Here is a 21057-nt window from a genome sequence, read left to right on the forward strand (position 1 = left end):
GTAATTTCACAATGGAGATGTTTGTTTTTTCAAATTGCAGGCTGGTACCGGTAACCGCTGGCTCCAACTGTATATGATTATCCTATTGAGTGACACGCTTTCCTTCAGGGCAGCTTACAGGAGGGCAATTAAGCTAAAATGGGCTTTTAACCCATTTTTTGTAAACGCCAAGCGTAGATGAATGCCAAGATTTATGTGCATATTGTCTGTGAAATCTGAAACATGCTATTAAATGTGATATTAGTGTGTGGAGTTTGACTTTTTGAATATCCTTTCAATTTTTTTGCAAGGAGATTATAACATGCAGAGAGTTGTGGATGAGACGACATGTTGCTACCTGACTGCCTATATTTATGTTTTGGAAAGGGTCAATAACTTTACAGTTTTACTTTAGTCAATTATATTGTAAATTACAATGGGTTAAGTAGATGGATGCACGCACACACAAAATAAAGCCACTCCTGTATATACAGTTTGTTAGTTGGGTACAGTGCCTTGCAAAAGTATTCATCCCCCTTGGTGTTTTTCCTATTTTGTTGCATTACAACCTGTAATTTAATTGGATTTTTATTTGGGTTTCATGCAATGGACATACACAGAATAGTCCAAATTGGTGAAGTGAAATGAAAAAAATTATAAAAATTGGAAAAGTGGTGCTTGCTTATGTATTCACCCCCTTTGCTAAGAAGCCCCTAAATACGATCTAGTGCAACCAATTACCTTCAGAACTCACATCATTTGTTAGATTGCACACAGGTGGACTTTATTTAAGTGTCACATGATCTCAGTATATACAGTTGAAGTCGGAAGTTTATATGCACATTAGCCAAATACATTTAAATTCAGTTCACAATTCCTGACATTTAATCCGAGTAAAATGTCCCTGTATTGAGTCAGTTAGGATCACAACTTTATTTTAAGAATGTGAAATGTCAGAATAATAGTAGAAAGAATGCTTTATTCAGCTTTTATTTCTTTCATCACATTCCCAGTGGGTCAGAAGTTTACATACACTCAATTAGTATTCGGTAGCATTGCCTTTAAACTGTTTAACTTGGGTCAAACATTTTGGGTAGCCTTCCACAAGCTAATAGTTATGCACGCTCAATTTCAGTTTTTTTTCTCTTATTTCTTGTTTGTTTCAGAAAAAATATTTTACATCTTCAAAGTGGTAGGCATGTTGTGTAAATTAAATTTATTTTATTTTATTTTTATTTCACCTTTATTTAACCAGGTAGGCTAGTTGAGAACAAGTTCTCATTTGCAACTGCGACCTGGCCAAGATAAAGCATAGCAGTGTGAACAGACAACACAGAGTTACACATGGAATAAACAATTAACAAGTCAATAACACAGTAGAAAAAAAATGGGCAGTCTATATACAATGTGTGCAAAAGGCATGAGGACGTAGGCGAATAATACAATTTTGCAGATTAACACTGGGGTGATAAATGATCAGATGGTCATGTACAGGTAGAGATATTGGTGTGCAAAAGAGCAGAAAAGTAAATAAATTTTTTTAAAAAAACAGTATAAAAACAGTATGGGAATGAGGTAGGTGAAAATGGGTGGGCTATTTACCAATAGACTATGTACAGCTGCAGCGATCGGTTAGCTGCTCGGATAGCTGATGTTTGAAGTTGGTGAGGGAGATAAAAGTCTCCAACTTCAGCGATTTTTGCAGTTCGTTCCAGTCACAGGCAGCAGAGTACTGGAACGAAAGGCGGCCAAATGAGGTGTTGGCTTTAGGGATGATCAGTATACACCTGCTGGAGCGTGTGCTACGGATGGGTGTTGCCATCGTGACCAGTGAACTGAGATAAGGCGGAGCTTTACCTAGCATGGACTTGTAGATGACCTGGAGCCAGTGGGTCTGGCGACGAATATGTAGCGAGGGCCAGCCGACTAGAGCATACAAGTCGCAGTGGTGGGTGGTATAAGGTGCTTTGGTGACAAAACGGATGGCACTATGATAGACTGCATCCAGTTTGCTGAGTAGAGTGTTGGAAGCCATTTTGTAGATGACATCGCCGAAATCGAGGAAGGCACTGTACTCAAATGATACAAACCCCCCAAAAAAATCAATTTTAATTCCAGGTTGTAAGGCAACAAAATAGGAAAAATGCCAAGGGGGGTGAATGCTTTCTCAAGCCACTGTATACCCCTAGAGACAATGTTGTCAAAAACAGCTGAGAAACTTTCTCCCACTGTAACCCCGCCTACCAGCAATCCAGGGGTCCCAGATCGGACAAAAAGGGCCTGAACACCCTACATAAGGGCCCGTGTGTGTGTACACAGGGGGCTGTGGATAGGCCCAGGAGAGGACAAGGAGGATAAAATCAATAGGACCACTCATGTATCAATTAACTAAAGTATCAAACAGCACTGGGCAGGTTGCCTGAATACGGTGGACAGACTTCTGTTGAAATTCAAGTAGAGAGAGGGTGATGGAGAGGTGGACAGAGGAAGAGGGTGAGAGAGAGAGAGATTCCACAACAGTGCGTTACCTTAGTTCCCACTAGACTAGAGGAAACATGCTCCAAATTCTATGTGAAAATATACTGTACATATGGTGTGAAATTGAACTATACAGGGTAGGGCTGTTTAAAAGCAATCTTCTGAGGCACACCAAACCAATTTTGTTCCTCCTAATCTCGTAGATTTAAGACAAGTTTCTGACTCGGCAAGATTACTTCCCTAACCCACATATCATAACTACTGGCACTTGCAGGAAATCAAGACAACAACCCAAAGCAAACAGACAGGAAGTTGGGGCGAGTTAAGAAAAGCAGACACAGGGGACGTGTTTGACTCCCAGACAGACACATGAGAGAATGAGGAGAGAATGGCCCCACTGCCACAGGACAATGGACTGCCATCAGACCATACAACTCTACACAGCTACACTACAAGAGGATGGCCATCAACCCCTATAGATAGTTACTATACACATCTATAGGAACGCAGACTGAGCTGAACAGAGGAGACAGAGAGGGTAATGATAAGCAGATCAGCGATCAACACCTGCAAGTAAGAGGTCTAACTTTTTAAAAGCACGTTCTGACTATATCCAACCATTAATGGAACCAGCGTAACACCATAACCAGATCAAGGGAGAAAGAATTGCAACTTGATCAGTTACTTTCCAAAACTCTCCCTTTATAAACACAACCTGACCCCACCCTAAAAACACCAACCCTGTCTAGATTTGTGTGTGTGTGTGTGTGAGAGACCATTTTATTCACTGGGTTAAAGAGGAGAGAGGGGAGGCCGCCACAAAGGCCCTGTCTCAGTCTGGGAGTGAGGTTACCTGCATCAATCTCTCTGGCAGGGGTCTGATTTCACAACACACAGACAGACGAACTAAGGATTTAGGATAGTCATACTGCAGTTCCCCTGAGTGTTCCTCAGGAAATGACATATAGAGAGCTGTTGACTAAATGTCAACAAAATGTAAAGTCAGAAGTTCATACAAACTGGTCTTTCTTCTTGTGACCCACCATGTAAGAAATACAACTATTTCTAGCCATGATTCAGTCTTGTTCTGTGACTCAAAAGGAGTCAGCTGCAACCTACTACCTGTGATCCCTTCCCACTGTTACAAAACTATGTTACTAACCTGCTGATTTTGCTGCACTCGTTAGGTCTAGGAGTCTTATGCCTAGCAAACAATGTATAAAGTTTGTTGGTTAACTTGCATGGTCTGTAACCTGATTTGATGTGTGCATAAATGTGGGATGTAAGCATGTGTTGAAAATATGTTTACAGGAGACAGCCATCTTACCTTAGGTCCAGGGTTGGCTGCTTCTTGACCTCTTGGTCAGCCAGTACAAACAGTTTATTATTTGTTCAGATGGTAACAAAACTTAAATATATATTTATATATAAATAAAATACACCGGCATGCCCAAAATAAAGGGGAAAAAACAACAAAAGGCCTCACGGCCACCAAACAAAACCAGCAGCCTCACGGCTATGCCCGCTGGGACACTGAATGAAGATCACCACCTGTGTGTCAATAAAGGCCTGGCTCAGCGGCTAGACCCGGTTGCTGCTGCCACCTGGGGATGGAGTGTGTAAGTGCATCATGGTAGTGTGTTTGTCTATGTCATAACACTACCCCCCCCCCTCCCCATATCATAACACCACCAATAGGGAAACACCGGGTAAAATCCCTTATACAATGAGCTTTTACAGTACAAAGATACTTTTTTGAAATATTGACCATCTGAAAAGGTTTTCTGAATGCGTAAATATGAGATGAAAGTGAACCATTGACCCCTGAAATGTAAAATACCTGAGGAGTTTGAGGTGACCTTTTGTGAAAGGTAGACAGAGAAGTTTAGAAATGTCACACTAGCTTCCCAGTGAGCTGACTTCTGGCCACAACCTTTGATCTGTACCCTCTTTAATGTCACCTCTAGTTCATTTTCTCTGAAGCAAACTCACCCACATTCATAGAGAGTAAGAGGCACATAATGTGAACGAGAATCAATTCAATACACAGAGACATTAATGTTTTGTTTTATCACCTTTAGGGAACATACAATCATTTGTCTTTGAGTTATGTTTTGGAATGTGGAAGGAAAGAAGACTTTCCTTCCCATCACATCCATTATTATTCCGTATGTGCGTGTGTGTGTGCGCACTCAGTGGAGGGTAAACATAGTTTACCCATTTTTTTTCCAGAAAACTGCATTGCAGTATAGTGAGCGTTTAGTTTTTCCACCACCACCACCACCAATTTTCTTACCACTACAACATTGTTTGTGTGATGGGAGTGGTGTGAAGCTGCCAGGGACCAAAACTGACTAGCAACAATACATCACCAGGAGGAACACACCAAAACAATGCAGAAGTCAGATGTGTTGAAACCATTAAAAGAACATACAATGGTGGTTGTCATTCTATTACATCTTTCTAAATTCTACTTCCAGTAACACAGACTTTTACACATAAGAATATTTGGAATAAATTGCTCTCCAATAAGCATTTTCCATATCTTTCATTGCAATAAGCATTTGAAAATCAATGTTAACCAAAATATACTGTACACATTTTATTTTACATACAAAACAACTAAAATACAGGACAAAAAAGATAAGACAAAATGTTAAAATGGACTCCTTTAATTCTGCACAGGACAGCCATACAGTACATTTTCAATAGAAAAATTATATGCTTTGGGCTCATGTCTCAAGTTAGGCTCTCATCCAGAAATGCATACATACACCATCACACCTGGTGGCCAACCATTGAGGGACAGAATCATAACTCCTCACACAGTTTTACAACAACCCCAGAACATCCATAATTCTACAACAGAACTCCAGTAGTATTCTCATGTTGTTTTAGTCTAGAATCACAACCATTCTATCTGTGGTCAAAAGGCAGGATGAGACCTAGGGCTCCAGTTCCTTTGATGTTAGTTGAGACATTCAGCTTATGGTTTGGCTTTGCATTTACTTCACTTTCAATAAACAAACAACTCAATGCTAAACAATCCCACCCTGGATAGATGTAACATAGACCACACAAATGACTGACTGACTACCATGGTCTCACAACTCCTGGGATCAAACAAGCTTGCTACTGGAAGAGGCCTCAAGAGACTGAGGTTTCTCATAAGGAGATGCATGCAATACTACTGTCGTATTCATTGGGGACTAAACGGAAGCAAACTGGCCAAAATGGGGAGGTACTATCTGAACGTGTCCAATAAGAATCCGTTACTTTGTTAGTGTTCCCTAATGAATACAACCCATGTCTCAAGACAGTGGCAGCCAGTCTAGTCAGTTACATAGATTAGTAGGATGAGGAAATACAAAATGATCAATTACTTTATTGATCAGCTGTCAGGGAGAAGAGGAGGAACATGTTATAGTCATTCTGTTGACTCATCAAAAACACATCTTCTTCAAGGTCCTCATCCCTCCCCTCTAAATGTCATTGTTTATTTATTTTAAATATATATTTTTTTATGAATTCACTTGAACATAAATAACACCATTATTGCTAATTAGAATGATCTGATATAAGGTACTACTCACACATACTGGCATCAATGTTGTGTTACTATTTGGGTAGGGCTATGAACGAGTAAACCAATGCAGACTAAAACAAAACATTTAAATTATCATGAGCAATTGAGGCAGCTACAAAAATGAAAAATGTATACCGTAAGCAAAGAAGCACTTCTCAATGAAATGAACACAATTTTGAACAAAATGGTTATTAATAGTTTCACAATTAGAACGCATCATAATAACCCGAGAATCAAACTAACTGATTTCAAACCAATGAAATTAACATTTTATTTTCAGGTGGAAACAGTGAAGTCACTCAAAAACATTAGAACTAATTAAGTGAACGCTTATGTCCCAAATGCCACCCTATTCCCTACATAGTGCACTACTTTTGACCAGAGCCCAATGTGTCCTGTTCAAAAGTAGTGCACCATATAGGGAATAGGGTGCCCTTTGGGATTCAACCACACAATGCCAATCTATGTATGGCCATGAGAGAGAAAACAACTACTATAGACACAAATGAAACTGGTTTTTAGTGCATCTGTACAGGATTTGTAAGAAGTGTGTCCGATTGCACAACTCATTCTTTCATTCGTCTGAACCATTAGTTGTTTGGGATTTTTGGTCAGCTGCGGCTTCTGAAGGAACCTCCTGGAGAAACAAGACAGGAATTCTTCAGTTAATTTCAACATACAAATATAGAACAATGTTTGGCGGTATTCTGCAAACTAATGAGCTCTTTATGAACAGTATTTTAGGCGTATGTGTCACGTTATAGCTGTACTGCTTATGAATGCATTATGTAACATATACCCTTTTCATACATAGGACGCCACTACAGTAACGCAGCAATTGATAACCTTTCAGACATTTTTTTTTTAAGTGCCGCATCAGAAGTGTCTGTACCTTTTCAGCCAGTAGAATTCTGCTCGGTATTGTTTCCCTGACAACAATAAACGTTGCTGATTGCTGGGTTGTTGTGTTGCTTTTCTGCCGTTTCTTTATAGCAAGGTAGATAGATGTGTTTTCTTTAGACTAAATGTATTGGTAAGCCATTGTATTTAACAAAATTCAAAGTACTTTTTTTAGGAGGGAGGAGTCTGTGTGCAGGCAGGCTGCGCCAGGCAGCTCGAGGTCATTTGATTGACAGATCTGTTTGCCTAGAGATGGACGTTAGTCCCGCTATAGAAGCAGCCATTAGAGACAAGCCTGTTCAGTGGCGCTTCTTAACTATCTCCAGAGAAGGTTTCGTGGCGGCATTTAAAAAGTCATTGCGCACCTTTTCAGACAAACAAACATGCCGTAGCCGAGGCGCTTTCAAGGCGCCACTTTCCATTTGTCTGAAAGGGGCAATAGTGAAACTTTGACAGTTGTACGACAAGTGCATTTCTTTCTTATCACAGTTGGTTTGGGCTGATTATTAAACATAACTTAAAGTTTCATGCAAATCTCCCATTAACAACTAACTCAATCCACCAGCAATTGTAAGGTGCTTTCTTCCAGACCTAATGGAAATCCATGAATATCACAATTTAAAACCTACTCATGTCTACCAATAAATCAATTCTACCTTCTTGAGGACTCCCTGAAGTTCCTTAATGGTGTTGCCCAGGTTGTTGAGTGTCTTGCTGAGCTGGTCGTGGTAGACAGTCTTCTCTTCCACCGTAGCTCTGAAGTTGTTCTCCGTCTGGCCCAGAGTTCCCTTCACCTCCTCCAGATCTTTAGACAGGGCTCGGTTAGCTGATACCAGCTGGAGGATTTGCTTGGTGTCCTCGGCTGGAACACAACAACGCACACATACAGGTTTAGACACTCAGGAATAAATTCTATTAAATTAGACTTTTTTCCGGTTGAAGTTCATTCACCAATTGCAGGTATTATAAATACATAGAATATTTCTTTCCTCCCACAAGGGTCAATTATAATGCCATCAGGCCGTAGAATTAAGATAACATTGCGTCAAAGCCATCTGAGCTTAAAAGACCTTTGAAGACCTAAAAAAGCCAGTCTGAGTTTAACAATGATCAGAAAAGATAAGTAGTGGCTCCCTTGGAGCGAGGCACAGAATGATGCCACGGATAGTAAGTAGAGGGAGCTCGTAGTGGCCTGAGTAAATCTGTTGAGGTGACTTGTCTCTTACCCATCTTGGAGTCCTGCACCATGAGTTTCTGCTCAATCTCCTCCCTGGCCTTCTCACTCTTGTCCAGTTTCTGCATGATGCTGCCCACGTCCACCATGGCTCCATTATACACTATTAGACTGCTGCCGCCTCCAGACTCACTAGACTCCACTGGCGCTGCCTGGCCACGAGACACAAGCATGGGCAGCAAGGCACGGTTACCTGAGGAGGGAGGAGAGAGGTGGTGATCGAGGAGGAAAGGCAGAGGGAGGGAGAGAGAGAGAGCGTGTCAGACTCAAAAATAAACCACACTATGTCAGTTCTAACTAGGATGTTGGATATTCACAGAAAGCATTGGTGAAGGAATGGATCATTCCGATCCACCTTAGTGAAGCTTAAAAAAATGCTTTGAGACAAGCCAAAAAGAGAAAATGAATAACCCATTCCAGTGTCAGGTCTCCTTCCCTCACCTAGCAGGTTGTCTAGCAGGGGTTCACTGAAGGAAGGAGCAGACTCATCTTTAGCTGCGTCCGTCAGTTTACGGTAGTAACACGACTCTCTCACCACCGGCTTGTTTAACAACTTCTTTACCTGCAAATTAATCAACATTATGAAAAGAACAAATTAACAATCACATATATTGTGACGAATATAAAAATAGCAGGGCAGGCGTGTGTAACCTTGAGCTCAAGCCCCAGTGTATGTGTGTGTGTATATACCTAGGCTCAGGACAGATGTAACCCCAGAGTGTGTGTGTGTATATATACCTAGGCTCTAGACAGATGTAACCCCAGTGTGTGTGTGTGTGTGTATATACCTGGGCTCTAGACAGATGTAACCCCAGTGTGTGTGTGTGTGTGTATATACCTGGGCTCTAGACAGATGTAACCCCAGTGTGTGTGTGTGTGTGTATATACCTGGGCTCTAGACAGATGTAACCCCAGTGTGTGTGTGTGTGTGTATATACCTGGGCTCTAGACAGATGTAACCCCAGTGTGTATGTGTGTGTATATACCTGGGCTCTAGACAGATGTAACCCCAGTGTGTATGTGTGTGTATATACCTGGGCTCTAGACAGATGTAACCCCAGTGTGTGTGTGTGTGTGTATATACCTGGGCTCTAGACAGATGTAACCCCAGTGTGTGTGTGTGTATATACCTGGGCTCTAGACAGATGTAACCCCAGTGTGTGTGTATATACCTGGGCTCTAGACAGATGTAACCCCAGTGTGTGTATATACCTGGGCTCTAGACAGATGTAACCCCAGTGTGTGTGTGTGTGTGTGTGTGTGTGTATATACCTGGGCTCTAGACAGATGTAACCCCAGTGTGTGTGTGTATATATACCTGGGCTCTAGACAGATGTAACCCCAGTGTGTACATGATGTCCTCTAGGTCTTTCTCCAGCAGGTAGCCACAGTGGCTCTGGTCAAAGTAGACAAAGGCCATAAGCAGGTCCTTGTTGTAGGTCACCATCTGCTTCTTCTCCTTGTCTTTAGAGGACCGTTCTTTGGACTTCCTGTCGTCTCTGCTGCTGCGGTCGTCTCTCCTGTCCCTGCCGTTAGAGTCCTCATCGTCTTTATCTGAGAAAGAATCGCCAGAAGTCCGTCAGTCAGATTTGTACTGGTGAAATTGTGTGAAACGTACAGGGAATAATTTCTTAACACTTCTAGGGTTTGTTATAGAGATCCTCTTCAGCATGCTTTTTAGTCCAGAACTAGTGCTAATTTGTGTCCTGGACACAAGCCCATAATGAATCAGGACAGGGGCATTGCATTGTATGTACCATCTTCGTCATCGTCATCAGCATCTTCGGCCTCCAGAGGGTCGTACTCCTCAGCATTAGTGTTGCTGCTCTCATCCTCCTCCTCCTTCTCTTCCGCATCTATAGAATCCTCCTTCAGAACTTTCTCCTCCTCCTTCTCACCCTCCTCCTGGGTTTGGAAAATACATGGCACAGGCACAACTTAGAACTAGCAGGCTGTTTGAAAAACCGAGCACTTCCTTTACATCATGGAGCAAACTTTGTAAGTACAGTGCCTTCAGAAAATATTCACACCACCCATCGACTTTTTCCACAATTTGTTGTGTTACAGCCTGATTAAAAATGGTGTCCCTGGTCTACACAAAATACCCCATAATGTCAAAGTGGAATTATGTTTTTCAAAATAAAAAAATACAAATGTCTTGAGCTCAAATGTCGAGTCCATACATATTCAACCCCTTTGTTATGGCACACCTAAATAAGTTCAGGAGTTCAAATGTACTAAACAAACCACATAATAAGTTGCATGGACTCACTGTGTGCAATTAGTTTTTAACATGATTTTATTAATAACTAACCCCATCTCTGTAACCCACACTTTAAATTATCTTTAAGGTCTCTCAGTCGAGCAGTGAATTTCAAACACAGATTTAATCAAAGACCAGGGAGGTTTTCCAATGCCTCGCAAATAAGGGCACCTTATTGGTCATTTAAAAAAAAGAAGACATGGAATATCTCTTTGAGCACGGTGAAGTTATGAATTACACTTTGGATGGTGTATCAATACAGCCAGTCACTACAAAGATACAGGCATCTTTCCTAACTCAGTTGCCGGAAAGGAAGGAAACCTCTCAGGGATTTCACCATGAGGCCATTGGTGACTTTAAAACAGTTACAGAGTTTAATGGCTGTGATAAGAGAAAACTGAGGATGGATCAAGTGAAAAAAAGGAAGCCTGTACAGAAACTGTGGCAAAGCCAATTTTTTTTTTCCTGAATAAAATATCTTATGGTTGGGGTAAATCCAATACAACACATTACCGAGTACCACGCCCCATATTTTCAAGCATAGTGGTGGCTGCATCATGTTATGGGTATGCTTGTAATCGTTAAGGACTGGGGAGTTTTTCATGATACAAAAGAACCAGAATGGAGCCAAGCACAAGGAACATCCTAGAGGAAAACCTGGTTCAGTCTGCTTCCCACCAGACACTGGGATATTAACAAGGCCAAATCTACACTGGATTTGCTTACCAAGAAGACTGTGAATGTGCCCGTGTGGCTGAGTTACAGTTTTGACTTAAATCTGCTTGAAAATCTATGGCAAGACCTGAAAATGGTTGCACAATCCAGGTGTGGAAAGCTCTTAAGAGACTTACCCAGAAAGACACAGCTGTAATCAAACATTTCTAAAAACATGTTTTCACTTTGTCATTATGGGGTATTGTGTGTAGATAGATGGGTGAGGAACAATTTAACGAATTCAGGCTGTAACAATAAAATGGGGAATAAGTCAAGGAAGGGGTATGAATACATTCTGAAAGCACTGTAAATACAATTCACTCTCGAGCCATGAACCTCCCACCTACTTTTTCTCAATATAAATACAATTCCCTCTCGAGCGCTATGAACCACCTACCTTCTTCTCCGGTTCCTCCTCTTTTGCCTTCTTTGTCACTGGCTCTCCGTTCTCCTCCTCTTTCACTTTCTTCACATCTGATTTCTTCTCTGCCTCCTTCTTTTCTGCCTCCTTCTTGGCTTTATCCTTCTTGTCTTTCTTGTCATCCTTGCAAGGCACAGAGGCCAGGGCCTTGAAAATCCTGTAGCCAAAGTCTCTCTGTAGCATCTCGTTAAACAGCTCCGCAAACAGAGAAACCTGGAGAGAAGAGGAGACAGAGACACGATACCTTTTGATGCAAATCTTATTAAGGACGTCACTGGGCTACCTTCTGGCAGACGGAGACAGTACAGGTGCATCAGTACCAAGACCGAGACTAAAAAACAGCTTTGATTACCATGCCATCAGTTGAACAGCCATCCCTAGCCATATATCAGGTGATGCACACACACACAAACCTAATACTCAAATTAGAGGTCGACCGATGAATCGGAATGGCCGATTAATTAAGGCCGATTTCAAGTTTTCATAACAATCAGAAATCAGATTTTTTTTTTTTTTTACACCTTAATTTAACTAGGCAAGTCAGTTAAGAAAACATTCTTATTTTCAATGACGGTGGGTTAACTGCCTTGTTCAGGGGCAGAAACGACAGATTTTTACCTTGTCAGCTCGGGATATGTTTTTGCAACCTTCCGGTTACCAGTCCATCCACCTGTCTTACAATCACTAGTTAACTACACATGGTTGATGATATTACTAGTTTATCTAGCGTGTCCTGCGTTGCATATAATCGATGCGGTGCCTGTTAATTTCTCATCGAATCACAGCCTACTTCGCCAAACGGGTGATGATTTTAGTCGTTGCACCAAATCTAACCATAAACATCAATGCCTTTCTTTAAAATCAATACACAAGTATATCTTTTTAAACCTGCATATTTAGTTAATATTGCCTGCTAACATGAATTTCTTATAATTAGGGAAATTGTATCACTTCTCTTGCGTTCCGTGCAAGCAGTCAGGGTATATGCAGCAGTTTGGGCCGCCTGGCTCGTTGCGAACTGTGTGAAGTCCATTTATTCCTAACAAAGACCGTAATTAATTTGCCAGAATTGTACATAATTATGACATAACATTGAAGGTTGTACAATGTAACAGGAATATTTAAACTTACCCGTTTGATAATATACGGAACTGTTCCGTATTTCACTGAAAGAATAAAAGTTTTGTTTTTGAAATGATAGTTTCCGGATTTGACCATATTAAAGACCCAAGGCTCGTATTTCTGTGTGTTATTATGTTATAATTAAGTCTATAATTTGATATTTGATATAGCAGTCTGACTAAGCGATGGTATGCAGCAGCAGGCTCGTAAGCATTCATTCAAACAGAACTTAAGTGCATTTGCCAGCAGCTCTTCGCAATGCTTCAAGCATTGAGCTGTTTATGACTTCAAGCCTATCAACTCCCGAGATTAGGCTGGTGTAACCGATGTGAAATGGCTAGCTAGTTAGCTAGCGCGCTAATAGCGTTTCAATCGGTGACGTCACTCGCTCTGAGACTTGGAGTAGTTGTTCCCCTTGCTCTGCCAGGGCTGCGGCTTTTGTGGAGCGATGGGTAACGATGCTTCGAGGGTGGCTGTTGTCGATGTGTTCCTGGTTCGAGCCCGGGTAGGGGCAAGGAGAGGGACAGAAGCTATACTGTTACACTGGCAATACTAAAGTGCCTATAAGAACATCCAATAGTCAAAGGTAAAGGAAATACAAATGGTAGAGAGAGAAATAGTCCTATAATTCCTATATTAACTACACCCTAAAACTTCTTACCTGGGAATATTGAAGACTCATGTTAAAAGGAACCACCAGCTTTCATGTGTTCTCATGTTCTGAGCAAGGAACTTAAACTTTAGCTTTATTACATGGCACTTTTACTTTCTTCTTCAACACAGTGTTTTTGTATTATTTAAACGAAATTGAACATGTTTCATTATTTATTTGAGGCTAAATTGATTTGATTGATGTATTGTATTAAGTTCAAATAAGTGTTCATTCAGAATTGTTGTAATTGTCATTATTACAAAAAAATTTTAAATTTATTTTAATTACTATTATTATTATAATAAATCGACCGATTAATCGGTATCGGCTTTTTTGGTCCTCCAATAATCGGTATCAGCGTTGAAAAATCATAATCGGTCGACCTCTAACTCAAACACACACTCTGTACTTTGTATTTTAGTTACACTGTTTGTATACAGCACATATTTATTTATATACTGGATTGGTGCCAAAAACTCTAGAAAGTTGAGTGAAGTTCAATCTCGTGCATCTCTGGGGAGGCTGATATTTCTTCTGTGCGGCAGTCCGAGGGGAGCTGTGCACCTGCGCATGAACGCAGCTTAGAGGGAACAGTATCGCTGACTGGATGTTTTTTGTTTGTAGTACCATTCTCTTTAAACCCGAGACAATGTCGTGCGGGAAATCCCAGGAGGCAGACAGTTTCTGAGATACTGAAATGGTGTGACTAGGTCACTCGTTTTGTCCATTCTAACCAATCAAACAGTAACTGAATGCCTCAATGCCTGCTTTATATAGCAAGCCACAGCCAGTGACTCAATGTCATTTTCATGAAGGGGTGTAAAATTCAGTGTATGAATGCCTCAATGCCTGCTTTATATAGCAAGCCACAGCCAGTGACTCAATGTCATTTTCATGAAGGGGTGTAAAATTCAGTGTATGATACCAATACTCAGTGCAGCTGCTGCGAATACGTGTGTCTGTGCTCGTGTTCACTGAGTGTCCTGAGACTTTGTGTGTGTGTCCTGAATGTCCTCTGAAAGTGTGAGTGTTTGTGTGTGTGACTGTTGTCTCACCTCGAAGGAGTGTTCCTTGTTGTCCTCCACCCTGTAGTCCAGTAGCACGCTCAGAGACATGACGCTGCAGTCAAACTTGCCGTTCTTGGCCGCCCAGTTGGGGTGAACTATGATAGTGGGCTCGTCTGGCAGGACGTAGCGCTTCTCTCTGCGCTGGCGCTCCAACTCCTCCTGCTTCTTCCTCTCTTCCTCCTGATGGACAGACAGTCCAGAGAGAAATGGGATGAAGAGATGGGATAATCAGAAACAAGAAATCAGTGGACCCATTCAAGTAAGCCATCCCTGGTGATGTTTGTCATCGTGCTAATTGTAGCTGAATGCACTAAAAGCATACCTCTGTCCAGCTTTGGTGTTAGTACAGTAGACACAAGTGTCCTAGCAGAAGTGTCCTAGCAGTAAGTGTCCTAGCAGTAAGTGTCTTAGTCGTAAGTACCCTAGCCTCATGTACTGTACCTCTCTGTCTTCCTCCATGTGTTGAGGCTCCTCCTCCTCAGGGACCTGGCTCTCTGGTTTCTCAGGCTCCTTGGCCTCCTCTACCTGCTCCTCCACTTTCAACTGCTTGGTGAGGCGTGCGATCAGCTGGGACTTTAACCCCTTAGAGCTCAGGGAGCGTGACTCTAGCTCTTTGCGCAGGTCATTCACCTACAGGAGAAGTGGTCAGTTCATCATTTATAACTATTTTGTTACACATTTAGGATGGACTGGATATACAATGTGATTCAAAATAGGAAGCTCCCACGGATTGTTTATTTTTTTTAAATGTATTTTGTGCTGAACAAATGGATTATATCATTTTTTTGTACCACTTTACTACACATCAATACAGGAATGCTGGAATGAGACACACAATACATAACAAAATATAAGTGCACAAGTAAACTACCAGCCCTGCTGAGGTGCTACCGACAAGAATGCATTGACATGACTTGTGATCAGGGCTCTAAAATGTGACAATTTTGGTCGAGCCTAGATATTTTGCTGTGTCCTGACATTTTATTTTGGGAGCACCAGTGCAACCCCCACAAAAATCGAAATAAATCACCCAGAGAACAATTGTAGTGCTAGGTTTAACTGTGCAATTCTTTCCCGAGTGCCCTAGAGAAAAAGGTGCACGCAGATTCGTTCAATCCAAAGCCTACATGTAGAGAATAGTAAAGAATGTATCAGTGATGTGTATTTCTTGCAACTTTCTGAAGACGTAACGGCATGGGAATGCCCGTGTCTACCACTTAGTTTTTTTTATTACCTTTATTTAACTAGGCAAGTCAGTTTAAGAACAAATTCTTATTTATATGATGGCCTACACCATTTCTAAATGGCTTTCCCATAAAACTTTCCAAATTAAATGTCAACGGCTAAATAAACTTAACCTAACGTTACCTGGCATAATGATATGATGATTTGTATCAATTGGCTATAACGTTATGCCTGGTCCAGGGGTCGTATTAGCTTTCAGAAACCTGCATTTTCATAACCATTTAACCTGAGTGTTATATTGAAAGTCAACAGCGGTGTTTTGCTTCAATGGAGTGATAAGGGCCGTGCGACTATAGTTTTTCTTCACACAAAATACATTAGTGCAACACATTCGGCAGAACATCGTTTATCAGAAGACAACAGGAGCGCAACGCTATTTGGCTAGCAGCCACACAAGTAAATTAGCTTACAATGAAAAAGCAAGGTATTTGTTTTGCAGAAACGATGTATGGCCATCATATTTCTAATGTTTATCATAAAAAGAATGTACCCAGCTACATTTCCGAATGTTTCGCTTGAAGTCAATCTTGCTACCGGAGAAAAACTACACAGAAGGAAAGCACCGGAGAAAAGTAGCCCACACAGCAGTCAGAGTGCAAAGAGCAAAGATATTTCATCTGAATTGAGAAGTGCGACTGAAGCACAAAATTAGTAATTTTACATTCTGATTTGGAGCGAACACTGACTGAAGCCGAGAAGTATTTTAGATCTACGTTTTATCTTTCCTTTTCTGCAACCCCTGAAGGGTCAATATGTTTAAATAATTTGACCAATTATGTTATTGGGCTCATTTCTGCAGGTGGAAATTATATTTTAGATTCTTTCAGTATAATTTTCTAGTAGGTCCTTTAAAAAGCCAGAACTGAGCTTCTCCGTCCTTCTAAATAAAATGATCCAGGGGGACCCTGAATCCTCCCCTATCCCGGACCATTTCACCCCCTGCTATTTTTTGGTTAGGATTGTTGTTAAGTTGCACAGTTCCAGATGATGCCAGGTATAGATGTGGGGAACCACCTGAACCAAAACAGCTAATAGCATGTCAGAAGAACATTATCCTGACTCGCTAACAATGCTAAGGTTGTGGGTTCAAATCCTGCATCACATACACATACTACAAATGTAGGCTATGCACTCACTGTACTCTAAATAAAAGTATATCTGCTAAGTGGCTTTAAAAGTCGAAGTAACCTACTTTGTACTGAGTAATATTCAGTCATTTCTCAAGTATAGGCTATTCAACTATCAACTATCGAACACTACCTTCATTGATTTCGGATCAAGCTTAGTCCAGTGTGTCGGGGTGGTCACCTCCTTCGAATCTTCTTCATCCTTCTCCTCTTCCTCCTTTGAGAAAGAAATGTCCAAACGAGATAGAGAAATAGAGAAAGAAAAGGAAAGAGGGACAGAAAACCATTAAAACAGTCGTTCTCCTGTCGTTTTAAATAGTGAAAAAACAAAAGGTGATCCTTCACATCATGTGTCTGATAGTTTCTCTGGTCCTAGTGAGTTGCTCTGGGATGATAAAGTAGTCCTCTGCTACAGCAGGGTGGGTAGTAGGTAACACAGGGACGCCCTCTATCTCTTTAATATAAAACCTTTATCACGGAAAACCAATAACCCGCCCCCCATCCCCAGCGGCCAATCAATCACGTTCTGTGGAACACAAAAAGGTAAATCAATGACAGTGGGTTCCAAAGGGGGTGTGGTCTGTATCTGTGTAGTGGTAGGTACATCAGGTTCAACTCAAAGCTTGTGTTGCCAAACTCGGTGTGTATGCCAACTGTCTGTATGTGGGTTCCCTAGCTAGCCATCCCAGTCTGGCAGAGATTCTGATTTGGATAGTTCAGGATTCTGCATTCTTTAGGTTCTGTTTAGGTTCTAGAAGATCATAGAAAAGCATCTGTCCAAACAACTGCCCTGGAACAAACTAAGTTCTAGATACAGTCCAATCAAAACAGGAACAGAAAGAACTTAGGGAAGGGTTTTTTCTCTCTTTTCAAGTTCAGCAGATATTGAACTGAAGAAAAAAAAATATTAAAAAAAAATCTAAAACAAAATCTAGAACAAACACATGCCAATGCAACTGGCTCTGCAGGTTCCAGCATTCTTTTGGAATCCTCAGCGGTCCCAAGCAAATAATCAAATAATGTAATTTTATCCTCCCCTCATACAAGCAGCCAAAATTGCAAGCAGGGTTAATTTTTTATTCATTGTGATTTTGGCACAAGCAAATAAAGCCAATTAAAATTAGGCTATATCAAGTTTAGTACCCAATTATGAGTCATTTATTAAGCTGGAAGCTGATTGGCCAGTCGCGGCATTGTCATTCAGTTAAGACCTAGTCTCCGTCTGCTGAGTGTGAGGGCAGGTGGGGGTGTAGGGAGGGGACAGTGGGGGTAGTACCAGGTAGCAGGACGGTAGGAGAAGGGGGGACCAGTGAGAGGAACTGAACCTAAAGGGGACCAGGTAGTTCAATATCCTGCCTGCGATGATGGTGATATCTGGTTTGCCCTGTGTGTGTTTAGATTTGTATAACATAATGTACTGTGTGTATCTGGGGTGGTTATGTCTAGTGAATATCCTGTGGCTGTGTTCTTCCTGTGAGAAGCAGGGGAAATGAGAAGAGGGATTAGCGGTTCAGTGCCTGTTCTCCGTCAGCCTCCTTCCGCTCCGCGGACAGCTTCTCAGCCAGCTGCTCCCGAAGTCCCCGCGACAGCCCCTCCCACTCTGAGCGGGTAGGAAGACAATGCCAAACATCCGGAAGAAACAAAACCACTGTCTCCACATGTGCGGGCACTGTCCGCCCCTTGTGAGTCTCCTCAGGGCGATGATAGCGAATCTCTGCAAAACGATACCTGTCGCAAAGGAAGAAGGCGCATTGGAAAGAAACATTGGGGTCAGGGACACAACTCTCAAAAACAGGGCTAGGGCTAGCCTAGGCTACATTACCCCCCCAATGACTTTTGAACTTGTTACTGCATCCCCCCCAACACACAACATTAGCATGGAACCCAGTCTGCAGCTCTCCATTGGTTGTCCATTGGTTTTCAGGGAAAACAGCGGACATTTTTTGTTTTGACAAAACATCAAGCCTGGTAACACCCCAAACCCGTCTCAACCCTTGCCTTCAGTCAATCAAAGCTCAGAATTTCTGTGTTTGTGTAGCTTATGACCTCGCGGACGGGAGAGTTTGTGAGAGAAGACACAGAATCAGAGGACAGGACAGTGAAAGCAAGAAGTTAAATATGTAAGATATTTAACAGAATGAAAAGAAAACATTTAAAACACGAAAAGTAATGGTGGTGTCTTCTGGTCCGGGAGACTGCGCTTCGAGCCACAAAAATCAATGCATTCATTCATCCACAACATAGATATACAAAGATAGATAGAAGCAGGACGGCGTCATATGGTAGCCAAAGACATTTGAAAACAAAAAATAATTAAGAGGCAAATCAAATGACAGAATCAGTCGTTAATGTCCAAAAACCAACAACAAAAAAAGCTATATATTAATCGTTGGGAGTTAACAAAACCATGCATCATGGATTGTCGCCTTTCCAATTTTTATAATACTACCACAGGCCTAGTTATAGACAGAGAAAAGACAGCAATAGAAATGAGAGAAAGGAGGTTGAGAAAAGAGCGGAACTTACCACTGAGTGCAGAGACTCAGGTCTATGCCTGTGAGGGCCTTACAACAGCGTATGGCTGTCTTTATGAGCACGGCCGGGTCCTTCTCAGGCTCCGCTCCATCCAGGGAGGGGGACCAGTGGCCCCCGATGGCCATGGCCTCGTCCTTACCCCGCATCCCCACCAGGAACTGAGCGACAGAGAGAGACAAGAGGTCAAAAACAAGCCTAAGCCATGCTACTCTATAACTTAGACATACTGTACACCAGGCTAGGGAAAAACACCTGATTGGTTGACACCTAACTGACCTTGATGAGGCGGGCGGGGTGCTGGAAGGAGTCTCTGAGTTCTTGAGGGTCCTCAGCCAGAGCACAGGACTTATGGTAGAGCTCTTCTAGACTGGGGTTGGCCAGCAACATCACCTATTCAATGCATTACAACAGACAGGACAGGTGAGGGTGTGTGTGGAATACCTTAGCGCTGTATGTGGTATTAGTAGTGTATGCATCACAACATTGCGCTGTACAGGTGTATGTACATGCGCATGCAACCTGTCTGTGTGTATACCTTACCTTAGCACTGTATGTGTGGTTGGCATCAGGAGGGTCCAGCACCGCAGTGTTCTTGACCAGAGAGTCCACCTCCTTGTGCATGATGTGGAAGTTACAGTAGTTGCCGAACTGGAAGGGCCGTTGAAGGGGGAAGCCATCCACCCAGGTGAACACAGCATCAAAGAAGTCACTTGGGATGTACAGGCTCTGATAGCGTCTCCTCAGCTCCATCATGTCACAGTTAGAACTGGAGGGGAGAGAAAATAGTACAGTTCTACCAAATGTAGTCACTACAAACAGTTCTAGCAAAGCACCTAGAACCTGCTTCAATGCAGCCACATAGCTTTGTTTTATCAATTACAAAACATCTTTAATACAACCTCAATTTACCTCCTCACATGCACTTCTTTATAACAATCAGAAACAACAGGGACACACGAGGAGCAGTAACTGTAAGAAAGGCGCCGAGAGGCTCCGAATTGGTACCGAAACCCGGGAATATATACAGTTCACCTAGTCCTCCACTACACACACACTTCTTATTTTTTTACCCCCTTTTCTCCCAAATTTCGTGACATCCAAATTGGTAGCTACAGTCTTGTCCCATCGCTGCAACTCCAGTACGGATCCGGGAGAGGTGAATATCACGAGCCATGTGTCCTCCGAAACATGATCCTGCCAAAATGCACTGCTTCTCAACACACTGGTTGCTTAACCCGGAAGCCAGCCGCACCAATATGTTGGAGGAAACACCGTACTACTGGTGACCATGTCAGCATGCATGCGCCCGGCCCACCACAGCAGTCGCCAGAACGAGAAGGGACAAGGACATCCCTGCCGGCCAAACCCTCCCCTAACGATGCTGGGCCAATTATGAGCTGCGTCATGGGTCTCCCGGTCACGGCCGGATGTGACACAGCCCAGGATCGTATTCGAATCTGTAGAGATGCCTCTAGCACTTGACCAATGCGGGAGGCCCCTACACACACACAGTTCTACAGTCAATTGCACCCCTGAGTAGTGACAAAAACCCGACCCTAGGCAACACAGTGATGAGGGTCAGAGCCCTACACTACGAATCAGGTTTGAGGAGGTACCCAGTTAACTTTGGTCAATCTCGAGTTCAACTCGGGATAACCAGTGCCACGAAAGTGGCTCACCTTTTAGCCAGGTTCATTTCTATGGCAACGAACGCTTCAAAACTAACCTGCTCCG

The 21057-nt window shown here is 42.2% G+C and overlaps 1 protein-coding gene across 2 annotated transcripts in view; it reads right to left on the reverse strand.

The window, feature by feature from the left end:
* Positions 1-5113: 5113 nt before the first annotated feature.
* Positions 5114-21057, reverse strand: part of LOC115113085 (cell division cycle and apoptosis regulator protein 1) — a 29794-nt gene continuing 13850 nt past the window's right edge. For both annotated transcript variants that reach the window (XM_029640312.2, XM_029640309.2), the window contains 14 exons: positions 19864-20089; positions 19600-19713; positions 19315-19481; positions 18306-18516; positions 16922-17005; positions 14858-15046; positions 14405-14596; positions 11552-11788; positions 9935-10082; positions 9496-9731; positions 8619-8739; positions 8170-8370; positions 7600-7805; positions 5114-6680 (listed from right to left, as the gene is read on the reverse strand). In XM_029640312.2, coding sequence (XP_029496172.2) covers positions 6618-6680; positions 7600-7805; positions 8170-8370; positions 8619-8739; positions 9496-9731; positions 9935-10082; positions 11552-11788; positions 14405-14596; positions 14858-15046; positions 16922-17005; positions 18306-18516; positions 19315-19481; positions 19600-19713; positions 19864-20089 — 2395 coding nt within the window. In that variant the 3' untranslated portion in view covers positions 5114-6617. The remainder of the gene's footprint in view (positions 6681-7599; positions 7806-8169; positions 8371-8618; positions 8740-9495; positions 9732-9934; positions 10083-11551; positions 11789-14404; positions 14597-14857; positions 15047-16921; positions 17006-18305; positions 18517-19314; positions 19482-19599; positions 19714-19863; positions 20090-21057) is intronic.

Source organism: Oncorhynchus nerka, linkage group LG28 (assembly GCF_034236695.1).
Source record: "Oncorhynchus nerka isolate Pitt River linkage group LG28, Oner_Uvic_2.0, whole genome shotgun sequence".
Classification (NCBI taxonomy): Eukaryota; Metazoa; Chordata; class Actinopteri; order Salmoniformes; family Salmonidae; genus Oncorhynchus; species Oncorhynchus nerka.